The sequence below is a fragment of the Podarcis raffonei genome, chromosome 3, assembly GCF_027172205.1.
Source record: "Podarcis raffonei isolate rPodRaf1 chromosome 3, rPodRaf1.pri, whole genome shotgun sequence".
In the NCBI taxonomy this organism is placed as follows: Eukaryota; Metazoa; Chordata; class Lepidosauria; order Squamata; family Lacertidae; genus Podarcis; species Podarcis raffonei.
In genome coordinates this window covers 61,135,259-61,155,194 of record NC_070604.1, presented here as the reverse complement: position 1 = coordinate 61,155,194, position 19,936 = coordinate 61,135,259, and the positions used below count along the sequence as shown (strand labels likewise).

Here is a 19,936-nt window from a genome sequence, read left to right as displayed (position 1 = left end):
ACCATGTTTTTCTTCCATTGCCAGCACAGGCAGCTCACAGTAGCACAGGCAGCAGCTCCTCCCCACTCATCATCTTCTCCACTCCTTGCCCAGAAGATGCTTCCTCTTTGCCTATCCACCTTGCAGCTTAGAAGAGCCACTGCCTGCATTCCTCTGGGGAAGATGGGGATGGCAGAACTATCAGCAGGAAGCAACGTGCAGTATAACAACTCATGTTACTCTGAGTGGGCAGGCAGCTACAGTGGAAGCAGTCAACAGAAAAGCACCACTCTTTGCACTACTCTGGGCTCCCCGGAGCCTTACTTCTTTTACTTGTTCCCAGCACTCAATGGAGCACCAAGAAGGAGAAAAACAAAGAGCCCCAGAATGGTGCAGCTGACTCCTGCAGAGGAGTGCCAGGGGCTGCTATTTTAGTTCTCCACAATGCCCCTGACATTGCATCACTGTAATTCCTGGATTAGCAGAGTGCTGCTTCAAAAGAAAAAGAAACGAATAAAGAGGAGCTCTGAAACAGGAAAATCATTGTGGCTTTGGCGTTTCCTATGCCAGGCCTAATATCCATACAATACTAAATTCTTGAAACATGACAGAAAAAAAAGTGTTAAACTGCCTTTATGGTTTAGCTCCCTTTCAAGTCAGGATACAACTTCCTATTCATGCTGAGAACAAAACCACTACACCTTGCTGATCTGGCATCAGTCTGAATTATCAGTAAAAAACAAACAAACAAAACATTAAATTTGTATTAGTTTTCATGCATCCCCACTGACTTTCACAGAACTGCTAGGTGAAACTTAGCAAAGTAGTCATGACCCATAGGATTTCATGGTGGGAAGAAGGCATGACATTAATAGGATACAGTAGTACCTCGGTTACAAACTTAATCTGTTCCGGAAGTTTGTTCTTAAACTGAAACCGTCCTCAAACCGAGGCACACTTTCCCTAATGAGGCCTCCCGCTGCCGGTGCCCTTCCATGTTCACATTCCGTTCTTAGACTGAGGTAAAGTTTGCAAACTGGGATACTACTTCCGATTTTGCGGAGTTCATAAACTGAATAGTTCTTAAACAGGGTTGTTCTTAAACCGAGGTACCACTCTATAGTGTTTTCTGTGAGTCAAGTATTAGGGCCGAGCTAGGCATTGAGTGGCAAATTTCTGGAAACATCAGATGAGCTGGCAGTGGGGAGGCATGTTTTGAAGGGAGAAAGCAGAAGCCAGATGCTTGCCTGAAACCTGTTCAGCCATTTCAAAAATGCCCCAGCCATTTCAAAAACATATATGGGAACCACATGTGGTGCGAAATAGCTCAGAGGAGAGGACTTAAGGGGGAAAGTAATAGGTAGGAGAGAGAACTCAGCACACCTTTCTTCCCCATCTACCACTCCTACCTTCCAGTTCATTCCCTCTACCACTAATCTTTAGATATTCTGCAGGGACCCGCAATACAGGCACATCTGACCTAGTCCTTGTATGCATTAATTGAGTTGTTTTGCCTGCAGAAGACTCTGTCATTTTCTAAAATGTCTAAGCACTTTCATGGAACAGCATCAATAACCGCTGCAGTCTTAGAAGCAGCATTTTGTTTAGGAAAAATGCAGAGTGTTTTAATCAGACTATGGTGGTTTGAAATGGCAATGGGACAGCTGTAACAGGACAGCAGCTGGTTCATGTCTCTCAGCTCACCCACATGCTAAGCTGCTTCAAGAACAGGAACAAATTTTATACAAAAAAGTGATGCTTACCCGGTTCTATACAGGCTTCTTGGAAATCTAAACAGCAGTTTCCAAGTTTAACACACTCTTTGTCGCAGCGGCAACTTCCAAATGTTCTCTCATAGCAACGGCCTTTGCAGGTTTTGACTGAAATGTTTCATATTTACTTGATGTTAGCAATTGAACATTGATACTACATTAATTAACATTTCATCATGGGCCCAGGAGTAAATTTGCATGAAAAAATAGATCCCCTTCACTAATTCTTAGTCTAACAAAAAGTACTGTGGGAATTGTGCATGGATGGTGAGCACTCTGCGAAGAAATATATGAGGGGCAGACATGAGCCAACAGGCTTCCACTGCAACCAATAGAGATTGTGCAGCAATACTGCTATTTTGATTAGCCCCATTAGTTTTTCTTCCTCATCAGAAAACTTAGCTCAATGGATCTGTGCAGAAGCAACAGAATATGCCATTTCCACCAGCGATAATGATAAAAGTAATCCATTTCATGCTAACCTCAGCCCTACCCACAACTGAAAGCAGAACTCAAATGATGTCCCTGGGCTCTGCACTGGCCTAGAAGTAGGAAAATTGTTAAATCTGCTGACTAAAACGTCTCCTTCATGTGACATACATAAATATTTCTACCCATGCAATTCCTCAAATGGCTCATTTAGCATACAATACAAGTTTGGTATGTTTGCCTTTTCTGCAGTACGTTAAGTGTACCATTGGCAAAACAATGTGGAAGCCTTTGCATGAAACATAACCAACATGAGAGCCACAGATATAAACACAATGGATTAGTCACTGTACATGGGCTTTGTGGAAAGGGACTTTATAGGATGGCAGTCTGACTTTCACTTGCCTTTGAGTGGAATTTAATGTCATGCAATTATGATTGTTCCATAAATGCAAGCATTTCTGCTTGCCCGATGGAACAGGCTCTCCTCCTCTACCTCTGTGTGGTCCTGGGGGTTCTTCCAACCCCCCGAGCCAATTTGGGGGCACAGAGCAAGGGGGGGAAGCCTCATTGCTCTAGCAGGATTCATTGTACTCATCCCCACAAGTGCACCTATCTGATTGAATCCCTCATTTAATTAACTAAGATTTCCTTAACTGGGTGACAGGCCTAATAAAAACTTTATCATTTGCATTCATAATTTGTATTATGACAAGACTGTTACAGAAATTTTATGACAAATGGAAAGATTCATAAATGGGAAAATGGGCAAAACCAATAGTGGATGCTGTGTACCTAATGAATGCAAGGTGAACCTTTTATATCTAAAGAAACTCAGCTACTTATATTAGCATTCTTCATTACTTACCATCTCTTGTACAGCTAGGTTTCAGCCCAAATATACATCCTAGGATTGTTGTTAGCACAATGACACATAATACCTAGAACAGAAGAGATAATAGCAGTCAATATATATATACTTATTACACCAATTCACATTGCTTATCTTCACTTATGCAAACAGAAGTAGTGCTTTTAATTACTTTTACTTGAAATGAAGCTGGCCCTGGTGACTCCAACACAATCGTTCCAAGAGCTGATTTAATTAACAACAAATGAATGATTGATGAAGATTTTCAGAGTGAACTCAAATTGCAGCTGACAGAAGTTGCACAATTCTGCCCAGTCTATGCGATCACAGCTCTGACATGTTGTCATCATGTGTACAACACATGTTTACTGTACATTATGCAGAACAACACACAGGGCACACATTAAATATGTTCTTTGGAAGTTCTTAATCAACCAAGAGGGTAAACATCAATCAGTCAACATCCCCCAAAATTATACTACACTGTGAAGTTAAAGCAGCATTAGGGCAGTGATACAAGAAACCAACCTATTCTATATGTTCAGCTAGAACTGCATGTTGCATGTCTCATGGAACATGACAGTCAGGCATTTAATTTGTCCCACCATAGCATCTAGGACAACTTAGTTATGTTGTTATATGCTCTTCCCCACATCTAATGCATAAATGGCTGGAATTGGGAATGGGTGTGGAAGCAAAGCAGGTACCATAATCGTAAGTACCACAGGCCCAGGGATGTAAGAAGACAGCGATTCCCATTCGATCCTTTCCCCCGTGCCCATGGCACTGGGCCAGGCAGGGGCCACGCTGCTGGCCCACTGAGCTGTGCACCCAGATGCACCCTCATTCTGACTTGTCTTCATCACAATCAGTGTTGTTTCTGTTCTGCTGCACTTCAATTTCTACCAAACAGTCTGTTATTCATCTCACTGTTCATTCATTTTCTTGAAAGCAAAAGCAGTTTAAATGCAGAAAAAGTCATCGATTAAGTTTCATTTGCAGGCTAGGGGTGATGGGTGGGGACCAGTGCTGGATTGGTTTCTGTTCCTGACATAGGGCAAAATAGGTGAACAATGTAAATTTCTGCTTCTGTTTTCATCAGAATTATCTGGCATACCTAAGCCACAATGTAGCAACCACAGAACAATTACAGCTGCCTTCTCTTCACAAACACTAAGGTTGTGGACACCAAGAGGAGCTTGCATGCACACAACTTCTCCAGCTGTGCTGAAGTTTTAATGTTGTCACTTCACACAAATAGAAGAGGGTTATTATGCTCTTTTTCTCTCCTGGGTGCCATCTGGTATCTGTTGTGGTGCAGGCAAAGGATGAAAGTTAAGTCACAGTTTGGGGGTTTTCCCAGCATCATAGAAAAGTTCTAATTACATCAGAATAGGAAAACTGCACATTTCTGAGCATGGTCCAACAGAGCTGCTCCAGTGAAAGTTCCACTTAAATGCAGGGAAATGTCACAAGAGCAGAACATTGATGGATGGTGCCAAATGTGGTAAATGTTCTAAGAGAAATAATAATGTATTTGTTTTTATTATAAATAGAGGCTTCTTTCTAAAGGGATAAGAGCATAGAATGGTTTTAAGATTGTCTTTCTGAAAAACAAGAAGGCAAAATTGGTACATTTAGAATTCAGCTACTGGTAGCAAGAGTAAAAACCTCAAACCTCAGACGGTTTACTAAAAACCGGACAATGCCTAAATACCACCATGCCACCTCTCTAAATGCCACAGCTGAATAGTTTCACATTACAAGTGGATATAACTCATCTAAATGAGTAGTCCTCATAATATCATCATGGTTGGTAGAGAGAGGATGAATCCCTTCCTGTGGTGAGGAAGTCTTACAGAAATGATAATGTTACTTCTGAGCTGCACTGATTCATGTCATTTTGGGTTCTCATGCAAGCCACACACAGGCAAGTTCGCAGCACCACAAACCTCAGAACATTACAAAAATATTCATGTGTTTACAACAAGTGCATAGTACCTAGAACTTGGAAATGTTGAGCCATATGATTAGCAAGAACATCCCAGTGATTTCGACAGAACAAATCAAACTGGAAGATGAACATTTATGAAAATGATCCATAACCATTCATTTTATTGGATACACAGTACAATTAATTTTTAGTAAATAAACAGTATGAGTATCTGATGTGATACAGTAGTCCTATTAGGGGTTACAATTGTAAGTTATCAATAATGTTTCCCATAACAATATACCAACAACCACTTTCAGTAGGGTGGCACTTTTGCATTGACCCAGCACTCACCACAAGCAAAATTAGGTTGTGGATGCCAACTTTCAAAGAATAAGATGAAGCTCAATCACGTTTCACTTTGCTTCCATGCATCTGCAAAGAACAACATGGTCCTAGTCCAAACACTACTTGAAGATGCTATAGAGAAGGAATGGCCACAAACTATGCACACTTCTTAGTCTTTGATGAATTTCCTTCCCTTCTAATTATATTTTGTCCAATTTAACAAATATCCTATCCCTCATTTGTCACAGTTTTACTACCCTCTCTCTAAACCTGGGAAAAAGTTAAGCAGCCTCGCTCAGCTATTCTTCAAACAGCTGAGCTCCATTCAAATGCACTAATCCAAATTGCTTTGGAGTTAGAAAGAAAAGTTGAAGAAAGATACCAAATCTTACTTTGAACATGTGTAAAAACGTTTGACTGCAGCTGGTGGAAAATGCAAAGCAATGATTTGGGGGGGAGAGCAATTAATTGGTTTTCAAAAAGTGTAATTTGACCTTTCCATTAATTGCAGCTTCCGATTTCATTCTTGAGCAGGAGAGTCACAATGATATATGGAACTTTGGAAGAAAAATTTAGAGTTGGCTTTGGGGTTACGGAGAAAAGAAGAAAATGTTCTGGTTTATTCTGAGAGGTATTTTTGTGCTTGTTTATATTGGAACAAACAATTGTATTCAAGCCATGAGCTTTTGTCTCCTTACTGCTTCCTCTGTGTGGGAGGAAAACAGAAAGCATCACCTTGCAAACATTATAGGCAATGGCAGCAGGTGGTCAGATAAGTGGGGAAACATTTTCTCATGCTAGACAATGAACACTAGGGCATAATAGTTTGGAAGATCTTCCAGATGAAAACCAATTAGACTATGAAAGCAACATGATTTTGGTCCTGATTTGCCCATGTTTGCTGTTCTGCAAATAAGCATTGTTAGAAGAAATTATGCAGTCCCAATGGTTTGAGGGTCCAAGTGTGTGTCAAGGGAGGCAAAACATTTGTGGTGGTAGTCATTACATCTTTTGTAATGTTAGTAAGGTGGTCCTAACATCTTTAAAAAACACACACCTCAGAACAGAATAAAAAAAGTAGCACTTCCAGTAGCACTTTAGAGACCAACTAAGTTTGTTATTGATATGAGCTTTCGTGTGCATGCACACTTTGGGTGGGGAGGGGGATTACTCAGAAGGGTGGTGGGAATGGGTGATTGGCTGATAGGTGTGGTAAACCTGTTGACAACTGTTAACGGCTGCAATTGGTCTTACAGGAAAAAGCAAGGGGTGACCAATACCATTCTAAACCTTCCTTCCATTTTACCTGCATTAAGATTACTCATGCCTTAAAACAGCAAACTTTTGCTCCTGTTTTTTCTGCAAGTTCAGCTCTTACTTGAATTCCCAGTAGTGATGTATGGAAGTGAGAGCTGGACCATAAAGAAGGCTGATCGCCGAAGAACTGATGCTTTTGAATTATGGTGCTGGAGGAGATTCTTGAGGGTCCCATGGACTGCATGAAGATAAAACCTATCCATTCTTAAGGAAATCAGCTCTGAGTGCTCACTGGAAGGACAGATCCTGAAGCTGAGGCTCCAATACTTTGGCCACATCATGAGAAGAGAAGACTCCCTGGAAAAGACCCTGATGCTGGGAAAGATTGAGGGCGACAGAGGACGAGAAGGTTCGACAGTGTTCTTGAAGCTACCAACATGAGTTTGACCAAACTGCGGGAGGCAGTGGAAGACAGGAGTGCCTGGCGTGCTCTGGTGCATGGGGTCACAAAGAGTCAGACACGATTAAACGACTAAACAACAAGATTTAAAAGAAGCCAACCCAGTTGAATATCATTATTTCTTAAACATATTTTGTTTAGTACCTCTGAAATTGTTGACAATTTCACACAAATTATGCAACCCTTCAGGATATTTCATGCAAAGCAGCCATTATCACCATAACACTAACATTGTTTCATGTAATCTTTCACCTTGGAGAAATGCATAGTTACAAAAGAAGGTCTGTATACTTTGCAAAGATCCAGAAATAATGATTTTGTTAATCAAATGCTCCGGAGTGCATGGAGTGTATTGAATAACTTAAGCCTTTGGTACTTGCATGGTGTGCTGTGTTAGGGTAAATTGAAAATGCAGGAATAACCAACACTTCCTTAGACACATATGCAGGAGGTGCCCTCTACCTTGTGTGTTTCCTTCCTGTGTGGAGTGAACTATCCAAGAGCACAGCCTTATACTTTGCCACCGGTCAGCCATGCCAATTGCCAGCAAATCAGTGTGCAAAAGTGCAATGTAAGTTATAGGGATCTTATATACTAAACCAGAGCTGGCCCTGTCCTGCCCCAAGACAAACATATGACTGCAGAAGCGTGGCATGTGGAATGCATGTGTTATATATATACATAGGATTCAGTGGTAGTAACTGCATGATAAAGAACACTTCGCATGGCTGAGACCAAACCCAGATTAGCTTGGATTTTCCAAAGGGCTAGTCTTGCCATGCTTTGAATCATGATGTACTTATTTGGCAGCCACATATGGATGTCATGGTCAATCACCCCTCAGAACTTGGAAACAGTCATCCCACCACCACACCTATCCTTCTGGTTGCCTGTTTATTTATTGTGTGGTTGCAGAACATACATTGCTTGAAGTCAGCCAGTGGCAGTGCTTAGTCAGTTTCTCCTATATGAAACCATTGTGTTTGCAAATGCCTTTCAGCTTGCTTTGACCTTTAGCAGCTCAGGGTTTACTTTTAACAGAGGTAAATTTATTATTATTCCTAAACTTCACAAAGCAATATGCCGAAGGGCTAGCCTTATTAGCAGATAAAGTGGATGTTCTCCAAAACTATTGGTATGTGCGGTGTGATTTCTACTGAAAAGAACAAGATAATTTTGAATGAATCATTGCCAGTCATTGTGAATAAGCATTCAAGTGTATATTAGGAAATTATGGCTCATTTTCATGCAGGAGCAGGCACTTAACTAATAGCTGACATATCTAAGTACAGAAAGTGCAAAGGGATTGTTTATATGGCCAAGTTCAACAGGAGAGAAACACGAAAGGTAAGACAAATTCACTCTTATTTAAGATAACTCGTCTAGATTATTTTCCTTGAATTGTTCTAGCACAATATTGAATCTATCATAACTTTCCTCTGAAAAAGATTAGTGTACCTGACTAAATAAAAGCAAACATGGTTAGGTTGTTGTTCCTACTGCTTCAGTGCTTCCCCTTTCACCACTCTGAATTTACAACAAAACAATATGACAGGCAGCACTTCTTACATACAAAACTCGTGAGTTGTTGTTTTGCTGTCAAATTCTAAAATAGAAATACACAATACGGAAGATGCCTTATAGCAAATCAGGCCATTGGTCCATCTTGCTTAGTATTATCTACACTGGCTGGGAGCAGCTGTTCAGGATTTCAGGCAGGCATCTCTGCTAATCCTGCCTGGAGATACCAGTGATGGAACCTAGGACCTCTTCTACATGCAAAGCCAATGTCAAGTCCAGCAAAAGCTAGAGGACCACAAGTTCCCCATCTCTGTTCAGGAGGCTTATCAGATTATTAGTGAGTTGAAATCAAGAAACAGAGGACCAAGCTGTTGGAATGGTTAAGTGGGGTTCCTCATGGGCTTCTTCTCTCATGGCAACAGGGCAATACTCTGCATGCTCACTCAAAAGTAAGTCCCACCATGTTCGGTGAGGCTTATTCCTAAGTAAATGTGAATAGCACTGCAGCCATGGAGATACAGGCAAGCAGGGACAAAAGCCTGCAAATGTAGGTGCACGGTCCAGAAGAGCCAACAAGTTCATTAGGAAGTTGAGGTATAAAGTTACAGCTGTACATTGCCAAAAACTGTACATATTTATTCACTGGCAAAGAACCACCTGCTCTTTGATGTGTATGCCAAAGCACATATGATTTAAGGGCATATGACTCAGGGTTGCCTCTTTCTGTTAAAAAGACGACGATTATGCATTCTGCCAGGAATGGTGTAGTTTTCCAAGGAATCACACTACTAAATGGCCCATGCTATATAATACTGGACTTGTAAATTGTGATTAATTGCTCATGTTCATATCAAACAGCATTCACTTAGAAGTTTTATTTCGAAAACACAGACAGACAGTGCTCTCCCTGCCCCCCGCCCCCACTGAACTAGATCTGTTAGCTCTTAGCTATCCTGCCCTTTTTGTGTTAGACTAACTTTGGTATGAAATTAGTACAGCAAAATGATTTTAATCCTGGCTCACATACTTGTATAGATGCAAACAGCACCATTCCTTCATTTGGGTAGAAGTGATTGCCATCAAAAGTTCAAAGCACACAACCAGACAGGGGTCAATTTGGAGGGGGAAAGAGTTATTAATACAAAAATCAGCAAACTTGGATAAGTATCAGCAATTCCAGTCCTGGGAGTCCTGGGAGAATCTATAGAATTTGAGACTTGATAGGCAGGCGTCAAACCATCAGGAAGGAGGCTGGAGGAGATACCAATTACATGGTTTCTGCTGATTCAGGCATGCTTATTCGTGACTTTCCTGGCTTGTAAAGGAGATAAGGGAGTTCACACACTCCCTTACACTTTTTGAATCCCTGTGCACCAGATCAAACCTGAAAGATAGACGATTGGCCTCAATGCTTTACAGCACATTGATATATCTATAGAAAACTCTGATGGCCTTCTCAAGGCTTAGGAGCCGCTAATGGAAACCTGGATAAATAACATCAGGACTCCCTTGCAGGAGGGTTATAAGGGGCATGCCAAAAATGGGATAGGTTTGGTATCTGCACCTCTTCTGCAGAAATAAGCGTCAGTGCTCTGTGTATCCCCCAGACTCTTAATCTTCTATGTGGAGAGGTCATGTGGGGGCCCATACTGGATGTGGAGTAAAGCACAAGGCACAAGGTCCCTTTGACAAGGTGACTCTTTACAAGCACAAGAACAAACAGTGTTCATTAATACCCTGGTGCATACTTTCTTTCCTTCCATACTACACTCTGCCTTGTAAAAGCTTGTAACTGGAACAACTTTGTGTGGTAACATTGGTTGTTTAAAGAAAATAATAAAAGTGGGGGGAAGAAATCAGAGAATGCTTTGGGCTTCTTCCAGCCCAATGTTCTATGCTCCCATGAGCATCATATGTTGAAATATTGTATATCAGCCTGCCTTGGGCCTGAGAGCTTGTTTCTTCTCATTGTTCCACCATAGGTTGTAGCCTGCTGTGCACTAAAACAAAATAGGGCCTTTCCCTCATTTGTGGAATTCCCTCTCATTGGACATGCATGTGGCACTGCTACAGTTTGGAGGCGCTACCAGATTATTTGCTTTTGAGCACTTGCCCTGATATGTTTGCAGGGAGATTAGAGAATGTTTACTAAGCATTCGTGTCTGTTGTTGCAAGATTAGACGGCATAGCATCATAGCAAGTGTATTTTCTCATCACTTTGCTTATCACAAAAAGTACGACCTTTTGAGGAAGCTGGTTTCTTGCACAAGACCTCCAAATCAACTGTAATTGTGCAAACTGAGTTTGTTAGTATGTGATGGAATCCCATCCAAAAACAACAAGTCTGGAAGCACCCTGGCTTTTAGTAACACACTTCTTTGCCCAGTCCTTTGGGGGAACTTGATGTAACAATGTCAGCTACAACTGATGTCATCTGCTGTCTGCTGTTATTTATTGTTGTTTGATATTTTAATTAGTTCTGTGATATTGTATTTTATAATTAACATTTAAATTACTGCAAACCACTCTGGGATCATAATTAAGAGTGGCTTAGAAACTGATGAAATAAGTTGTTGTTGTTGTTGTTGTTGTTGTTGTTTCAGGTATTTATATACCACTTAATATTGAAAAATTATAAGCAGTGAAATTAATGAAACAAGTCAATCAAATAATGTATAATTAAATAAATATTCAAAATATAATGGCTCCTAATCCTCCATTCTAGTCATACTCTGTTCACAGATGCAGTTCATTGATGACTAATCACTATGCAATGTCTCCATGTGGGAATATTCAAATCTTCAACGGTTCAAGACATCTACTTTTAAGCATGAAATGTTATATCAGAAGCAGTCCTGAAACAACCTTTGGTATCCCAAATACCCAGGAGTAGCTTCCAAAACAAAGAACATTTCATATCAATGCACCAAACACACTACATTCCACTGTCCTACAGACACATTCATCATACTCCATTCTCTCTCTCTCTCTGCTCCTCAGCTTCCCGTCTACATTGTGTATTCTCGCCATACTGTATTCTTGTTGGAAAAGCCATTATGCAACAGTGCTTAACAACTTGATATTTTTAACAAGATTATTTAAAATGCAATCTTAACCCCCACTGCCCTGGAGTAAGCCCTGCTGAATTCAATAGGACTTGCTTCTGAGTAGACATGCTTAGGAACACACTGTTATTGCTTCAAAGATACAACGTTGCTCCATGCATTCTCCTCCTAGAAAAGGCACATATAGTCATGTTGGTTCATAGAAAAATCCAGAGTAGAGCAATACATTTCTTAGGACCAACCAAATGTCACAAAATAGTAAGGAAGCTTTTCACTTCTTCAGAACTCTTCACCAGGCTGGACATTAAACAAAACGTTGGAGAGAAAGAGAAAAATGGCATGATGTTAAAACAAAAAAGTTTGTAGTTTTAATAGTCTAAAAGATAGAGGAGACTGAATGGAGAGTAAACTGGAGCAGACTATACAGTAAGTTGCTTTGAGTTTAATACTTTGGAGAAAAGGAACTGATAAAATAAGAATAAGAGTAATATTGTGGACTTTATGAGATAGAAAAACCAGTCATGGCAGATCTTCCATTACATTGAAAATATAAAATCTAGTCATTACTCAGATCTATTTTTTTTCATGTTATCCATTCCTATCATTCTTTCTTCTCTACTATTCTGTAGAACAGCAACATATTCAAGATACTATATGACTAACTTTACAAAGGTCATAGTCCATACCTCAAAGGTTTTATGGCCTACTGTGCACAACCCAATTAATCGGTTTAGAACCTGACAGCAGGTGATCCTTCATATTTTAGTCATATAGCCAAGCATCTTAATTGCTCATTATGTTACAGAACAGATTGGGAACGTTTGACCTAGAGAGGAAAAGGCAATCCTTTTTAAATTGATATGTACTTCTATTTAAAAAAAATTTTAAAGGCTTGAGGAACAATTCTCCTCACACCTGCTGTACACATGATACAATGAAACAAGTGGAGAGTAAACCAATTCTAAAAGTTTATTTGCCTGGTTCAGCAATTATATTGGCCCTTGTGGGTAACTATGGGTGTTTCAAAATACTGTAGGCACCAGTTTTATTGAAACATGATGCAAGCCACTGCTATTTTTCTAGAAACTGGGGTGCCGGAACTCACCATGAACTTCTCCCTTGTTCTCTTATACTTATACTAATACCTACTACTACTACTTTATTATTTATACCCCGCCCATCTGGCTGGGTTTCCTCAGTCACTCTGGGTGGCTCCCAGCAGATTAGTAAAAACACAATAAAATATCAAAAATTAAAAACTTCCCTAAACGGGGCTGCCTTCAGGTGTCTTCTAAAAGTCAGATAGTTGTTTATTTCCTTGACATCTGAGAGAGGGTGTTCCCCAGGGAGGACGCCTCTACCAAGAAGGCCCTCTGCCTGGTTCCCTGTAACTTTGCTTCTCCCAATGGCAAAACCGCCCAACTGAGAAGTGTCAGAACTGAGTTCTGGTGAGTTCCAGCTGAGAAAAAGCCCCTATGCAAGCTATTTGAGTTGCAACAAACATTTCTTCAGCCAATTCTCAGCTAGATACCTAGCAGGATTCCATTCCAAACAACCTTCTTAAGAGCCAGATAGATAAATTCCAAAAGATTAGACATATCTAATCACACGCACAGCACACACACAAACCCATGCAGTTCTGCCTGCACTCCATCACTTAAGCTTACTAAACAATGAGACAAAACCAGGGCTAGGACTTTTCAAACAAACATCAAAGATATCTCTGTTACAAGTCAAAGGGACTGTGATCCACTAAAGAGATTTAAGATTCCACACTCAAATCCTGAGATGGTGAAGGCTATGGTATCTCCAGGCTTTAACTACTACCCACTGAGCTGGGTCCAGAAGTGTGACTCACTCTTAAGAGCAGAACACTGCTGCATCAGATGTTCTCCTCTGGGACAGCCCTGACCCCAGCTAAGTATCTCAGAAAAGGAGTAAATGTGTAGAGGGATATATTAGCACACTTTCCTCCAGAATTCGATGTAAAGCGAAGTTCTCAAAAGGCGATTCTGTTTTATCAATTTTTCCATCAAAATATGATGAAGAAAAATGCTCAGTTCACCACCGGCATCACACTATGTAATTGACAGATTAAGAAAGATGGGTCAGCAATGGGAGTGGACATAAGGCATAATCATGCAGGGTAGCAGCACAACTGCATCTTAATATGACACTCACTGTCTTTGTTTGCTTGTTTATATTATTTTCCCACTTCATCCCAAGAACAGGTTATAATATACTCTTAACTCAGTTCCTCTTCAAACCATTCCTTTGAAATAAATTATGCTGCAGTTTACACATGCAGAAGGCCACTCCTGTGTAATGTGCAGTAATTAATCTGGAATAACTCTCACTACTTCACTGTGATAGTCAGTAATGCAGATTGCCATCCTCATTATCCCAGATGAGCTTGCATTAGAAAGGTGGGGCAATCCAACTTGCAACTACTACTCTAAAGTCAAGTGCCAAGGAAAGTTTAAAGAGTGCAAATACCATACTAGACTCTTGAATATTAATTCACAGACACGAATCGTTGGCAATGTCAGCTATTAAGTCCAGTGTATGGCGAACCACCATTTCACCACACACCAAAGTTTTTCAATGCCCTAATAGGAGTGTGTTTAAATCAGCTGGCTCCCTATTAGTGAATACTTTCAAAAAGGAAGATGCTGTGGTTAAAGCATATCTGACATGCTCCTAACATCTCTACTGTCTGATACAACACATGCAGGTGTGGAATGTGAGTAACCAATGTCGAGGAAATTTAATTCTGCACATGCTCAGGGGCACTTGGTTCTTATTCACTTGTCGTTTCACATGTTACGGCACTGAATCATTGCAGTGAAAATTGTAGGTGGCCAATTTCAAACCTTCTCTCTCACACACACATACGGTAGTATTTTCCCCTGTATTGGGAGGAGATGGCTTGCCATAAAGGTCAGGCAGCATGTTTGCTGTTCCTCCTAAATTAAAGGCATCCCACTCGGTGAAGCTGTGCTGCTGCCTAGGTGCTTTAGCAAAGCCTGCGTCACTTTAGGATGCCAGCCACATCGTTTGGGTCCCTTAGCCAGATTCACAGAGTGGCCCAAGCAAATATTTGCTTCTCCCTCTGCAAAAAGGCGAAGGTCACCAACCATCACTTTGGAAAGCTTGCCTTCGCCCAGCGAGCTCGTGACTGCGTGGAAGAGAAGCGTCCCCTTGGAGCCTCACGACAGCCCTGCGAGGTAGGGTACTTTGCCGGCCGGGGGTCGGGTTTTGCGCCCGCTCCGTCCCGGGGTCTCTCGAGGCGCCTGGCTCCGGAGCGGGGAGAGGGGCGGCGAGTCTCCTTACCAGGGAGAGGACTTTGTAGGGGTTGGGCTCCTTGACTTTCGTCCTGAGCGCCGCCGCTTTCTCCGGCTCGTCCGCCACCTCCATAGCCGCCAGCATGGGCACCGCGGCGGAGTTCTTCTTTTCGGGCCCGTCGCTGCCGAAGCCCTTCTCCAGCGGCGGAGGAGCCACCTTGGCTTGGCTGTTCCTCAGGCCGGCGTTCTCCATTCTCTCGCCCGGCGCCTCCTGCGCCCTCGGCTAATAAAAGGGCCGTGGCTCCGCCCCCTGCCTGGCTTTGGCGGGCTTCCCTCAGGCCGCGAGGTGGGCGAGGGAAGAACTCGGCGCTCCGGGTTCCTCGGGTTCCTGCCTCGCCTCCCCCCGCCCCCACCCTCTGGCCGCGCGCGCTCTCTGGGGAGCCCGGTGGCTTTTTCTTCTTCCCCCATTCGTGTTCGCAGGAACCTTCCTCTGACGCGCACCCTTCCCGGGAGATGAAGAGGAGCCTGTGCTGCTGGTCCCCCTGAAGGAGCTTTCTAGAGGATGGGCATCACCATCACCACAAAGGCTTTATTATATATCTGTCAGGAAGCTGAGAAGATGGCAATGTGTGGCTCCAGAAGCAGGCGGCGCAGGAAGGTGACCGGGGTTGTTTACACGGGAGAGTGTGAAGGGGCAGCGTTTTCCTCTGCGGAGAGGAAGGGAAAGTGGGTGGCTGGGCGAAGGGAAGACTTCCAGCCTTCCTATTTGCACAGGTTCTTCCAGAAATCACACTCACCTCTCCAGGCGAAAATGGAACAGAAAACGGATAAAAGATGGAAAGACATCATCCAAAGATGGAACTGACTTTTTTGTCCCTCGTGGACCACTTGGGAATTGGCTGGTGAACATTTAATGGTTTTTCTGCCTGTTGTAGCAAGTGCCATGTGCTGTGCTAGGTGTTATATGATTATTATTTTTCTCCCCACTGTCTTATGTTATTGTATTACAGTTTGCATTTCACATAATTCAAATGGTAGTTCAATAACATTCAATACAATAAATAATATACAATAAAAGAAGCAATAAAGATTCAAATAAAATCAAGATGAATATTTAATGCAAGATATGCCATGGGCCACCAGAATGAGGCTTGCAGACTACTGGTGGTCCGTGGATCACATTTTGGGAACCACAGTTTGGGAACCGTGGGAAATAGTTGTTCATTACATACCATCTCTAAAAAATAAAACCCGAGGGCTATCTGATGTTCATCTTTGTCTCCCACATTCAATAAGAAACAATCTTGCAAATGTAAACTTACCTTCCTTGAAATTTCTGCTACAATTTGATGCATGGTTACTTGGAAGTGATGCCCACTGAACTAAGACATTACTGCAGAGGAAACATGCTGTGTACATAAGAGCTGGCTGCTCCTTTTGTAAATGCACATGGAACACACACCTGTAATATATATATGTACAGAGAGAGAGAGAGAGAGAGAGAGAGTTTTGTTTCCTTTTTTCTTTCTTTGCATACACTCAATAAAACTGCCAATATAATGACATCATTATACAAGTCTATGGTGAGACCACACTTAAGAACACTGTGCACAGTTCTGTTTGCCTCACCTCAGAAAGGACATTGCAGAGTTGGAAAAGGTTCAACCAAAATGCTCAAGGGGCTGGAGCAGCTCCCCTATGAGGAAAGGTTTGCAACATTTGACACTTTGTAATTGAGCTAAAAGGGACATGGGTGGTGCTGGGGTCTAAACCACTGAGCCTCTTGGTCTTGCCAATCGAAAGGTCGGCAGTTCGAATCCCCGCGACGGAGTGAGCTCCCATTGTTCGGTCCCAGCTCCTGCCAACCTAGCAGTTCGAAAGCACACAGTGCAAGTAGATAAATAGGTACCTCTCCGGTGGGAAGGTAAACGGCGCTTCCGTGCGCTGCTCTGGTTTAGCCAGAAGCGGCTTAGTCATGCTGGCCACATGACCCGGAAAGCTGTCTGTGGACAAACGCTGGCTCCCTCAGCCTGTAAAACGATATGAGCGCCGCAACCTCAGAGTCATTCACGACTGGACTTAACTGTCAGGGGTCCTTTACCTTTACCTAATTGAGTTAAAAGGCAAGTAGGGGAGGGGACATGACAGAAGAGCTGAATGTTAGAAGATTCAGGAGGAGCAATCTTCATATACAGATGATGGAATTTGCTCCCACAAGGTGAGAGCTTGCTTTAAAAGATTAGACAAATTCAGGAAAGATAAGGTTATCAATGACTACTAGCCATGGTGACTATGTTCTGGCTCCACTATCCAGAGGCAGAATGCCTCTGCATACTAGTTGCTTGGAATCACAAGTGAATAGATCACTGTTGCCCTGAGGTCCTGCTCTGGGCCTTCCTATAGGCCGCTATGAGAACAGGTTGCCAGGCTTGATGTCAAATCCAGCAGAGCTCTACTTTTTTTAACAGAGCAGGTTTTCTGGCCCTTGTTTATTTGTTTATTTACATTGCCTTGAACATTTGCAAACAATGTGTGGGGAAATGCAGTGGGGAGATGGCTGTGAAGCTGCTTATAGCCATGGTGCCATTAATTAAAGGGTGGAGAAGGTAAAAGAAGCTAGAGGAAGAACAGAGGGTTTCAGCTGAGGTCTACCAACACTCTGCCAACCCTTAGTCACTAGACCTTTTATCTGATGCCATTTATTTATTTATTTATTTATTAATTTTTGCTTGCTTGGAGCATTTGTTCCCACCCCCCAAAAAAATCCTACAGAAGCCCATGGAAAAGTCTTTACATACTTCTCAGGACTGAACAAAATACAGTGGTACCTTGGGTTACATAGGCTTCAGGTTACATACGCTTCAGGTTACAGACTCCACTAACCCAGAAATACAGCTTCAGATTAAGAACTTTGCTTCAGGATGAGAAAAAATTGTGCTCTGGTGGTGCAGCAGCAGCAGGAGGCCCCATTAGCTAAAGTGGTGCTTCAGGTTAAGAACAGTTTCAGGTTAAGTACAGACCTCCAGAACGAATTAAGTACTTAACCCGAGGTACCACTGTAGTCAAAGTCACCACATAACAATAGCAAAGCCCTGTGCAGATGAGCAACAACATTTGGTCAAAGACTTCACATATACCACTTAAAACAATTTTGAGTCTCTCTACCACTGTTGTGCATGTATGAAAGTTTAAAACTGCAGTTTCGAAATACTTTTTCTCAGGTTTGTAAACTTATTGACAGCCATTTGGGAAGTGGATTTGCAACTGTATCCCAACCTTCTTGGTTTGTTCTGTCACCTTTGCACTGACACTTGTTGCCTTCTGAAATGCATTTTTAGTCCTCCATTCATAATTTTTCCCCATCCGGATAATGGAACTAACATCCATCTTACTTAAAGCTTAAAGGGAAAGAGGCAACATAAGCCGTATTTACATTTCTCTCAAAAAAAAGAAACAAAAAAACCCCACACCCATATGTAATTTTCAACATTTTCTAGGTACTGGACATTTCACAAGCCCTTTTAAACTTTTGAACTGTATCTTCTTTCTTTTTATGATGTTGTTCTATTTGACTGGCTGTGCTAAAATTATATTAGCTATGTTCAGAAATGAACACTGCTGGGCAAGGATGAAAACCACAGTAGCTGGTACAAAGGCCAAGCAATACATATGCAAATTCCATTTATGAAATTTCTATGAACCTTTTCTAGGAAGTTAAAGAGCACTTTGTATGACAGAAAACATTACCAGAAATTATCTGTTTGGTTTAACATTATAAAACGATATGTTTAACATTCTAAAAATGTATATTTTTATGTTTGTCTGTCTAAAAAGATATAATTAACAAAAATGTTTTTATCTGATGGCTTTTGCTGTTCAGCTGACTCTCCAGAACATTAACTCTGATCTTATGTCAATGGGACTGGACTGCAATACTATGTATACTTACCTGGGAGTAATCCCCATTAAACACAATTGGATTTTCTTCTGAAAATACATGCCTAAGATTGCACTGTAAATATGGTTGACATTCTTGTGTGTCAGCCTAAATAGCTTTTGGATCATGCTTGCTAAACAGCACATCAAAAATGATTAACACCAATGGGCTTTCAGTGAGATAACTGGTCAGTAATTTGTAGACCAACCCCATGTTGCCTAAGGTTTCTCAGGTCACCAGAGTGACATGATTGGAGTGGTGCTGTAGTAGCTTCCATATTGCAAATGTGGTATACCTGATGGAGCTTTTGTAAAATTATACCACAAAGGGCTGTGTGTGTGTTTTTGTGTGTGTGTTTAAATCTAAATCCCCAATTGTTGGAGTTTTTTGTTATCAATAAACTAACCATCTTAGTTTCGTCTATATTATTTACTGTACTTATGGGTGATGGCCAATGTTAGTCATTCCCAGAGCAGCCTCATTGAAATCGTTGGATTTACGTGGCTTAAATCCATTTATTTCAATGAGCCTACTCTGAGTGTGACTTCAGTGGAGATCACCCTATGTGTTTACTTACTTGAATAATGTGTATACCATCCTTCAGCCTATTTGGATTTCACAGTGGTGTACAGCAAATTGATCATACTGATCATATGAAATTGATCATAAAACAGCTGCAATGCTTGAACCATGTTAAAACACCAGCAATTTAAAGTGTCCGGGTAAATAAGAAAGTTTTTGCCTGGTGCCAGAGATTGCACCATCAGCAGCAGTCAAACATCTTTAGGGAGGGCAATAGGAAATGTGTATATGGTAATTCACAAAAGGCAATAATAGTAGTCTATCTATGACAGTGATGAGGTCTCTGCTGAAGCTCCATCTCAGGGTGTTGGATTACATCAGCTCTCATTGCGTTTCTTTCTCTGCGTTTTCCTAAGGTAAACATTGTCATAACTATTTTTAATTCTAGCATAACTTCCTGAAAATGAGTCCTGTTAAGAAAATGAGCTCAGCAACTTTTATTCAAGCCATTTATAGTTTTGCACTACATTAGACTTCCCAATAAGCCTTGGTGTCATG

At 41.6% G+C, this 19,936-nt stretch overlaps 1 protein-coding gene across 1 annotated transcript in view; it reads right to left on the bottom strand.

Moving 5' to 3' along the window:
- ENPP1 (ectonucleotide pyrophosphatase/phosphodiesterase 1) overlaps nt 1-15,568 on the bottom strand; it is a 45,895-nt gene extending 30,327 nt beyond the window's left edge. The window contains exons 1-3 of the mRNA XM_053381929.1: nt 14,969-15,568; nt 3,049-3,121; nt 1,743-1,859 (exon numbers count right to left, since the gene is read on the bottom strand). Of these exons, the coding sequence (XP_053237904.1) occupies nt 1,743-1,859; nt 3,049-3,121; nt 14,969-15,172 (394 nt within the window). The 5' untranslated portion in view covers nt 15,173-15,568. The remainder of the gene's footprint in view (nt 1-1,742; nt 1,860-3,048; nt 3,122-14,968) is intronic.
- Nucleotides 15,569-19,936: the final 4,368 nt, after the last annotated feature.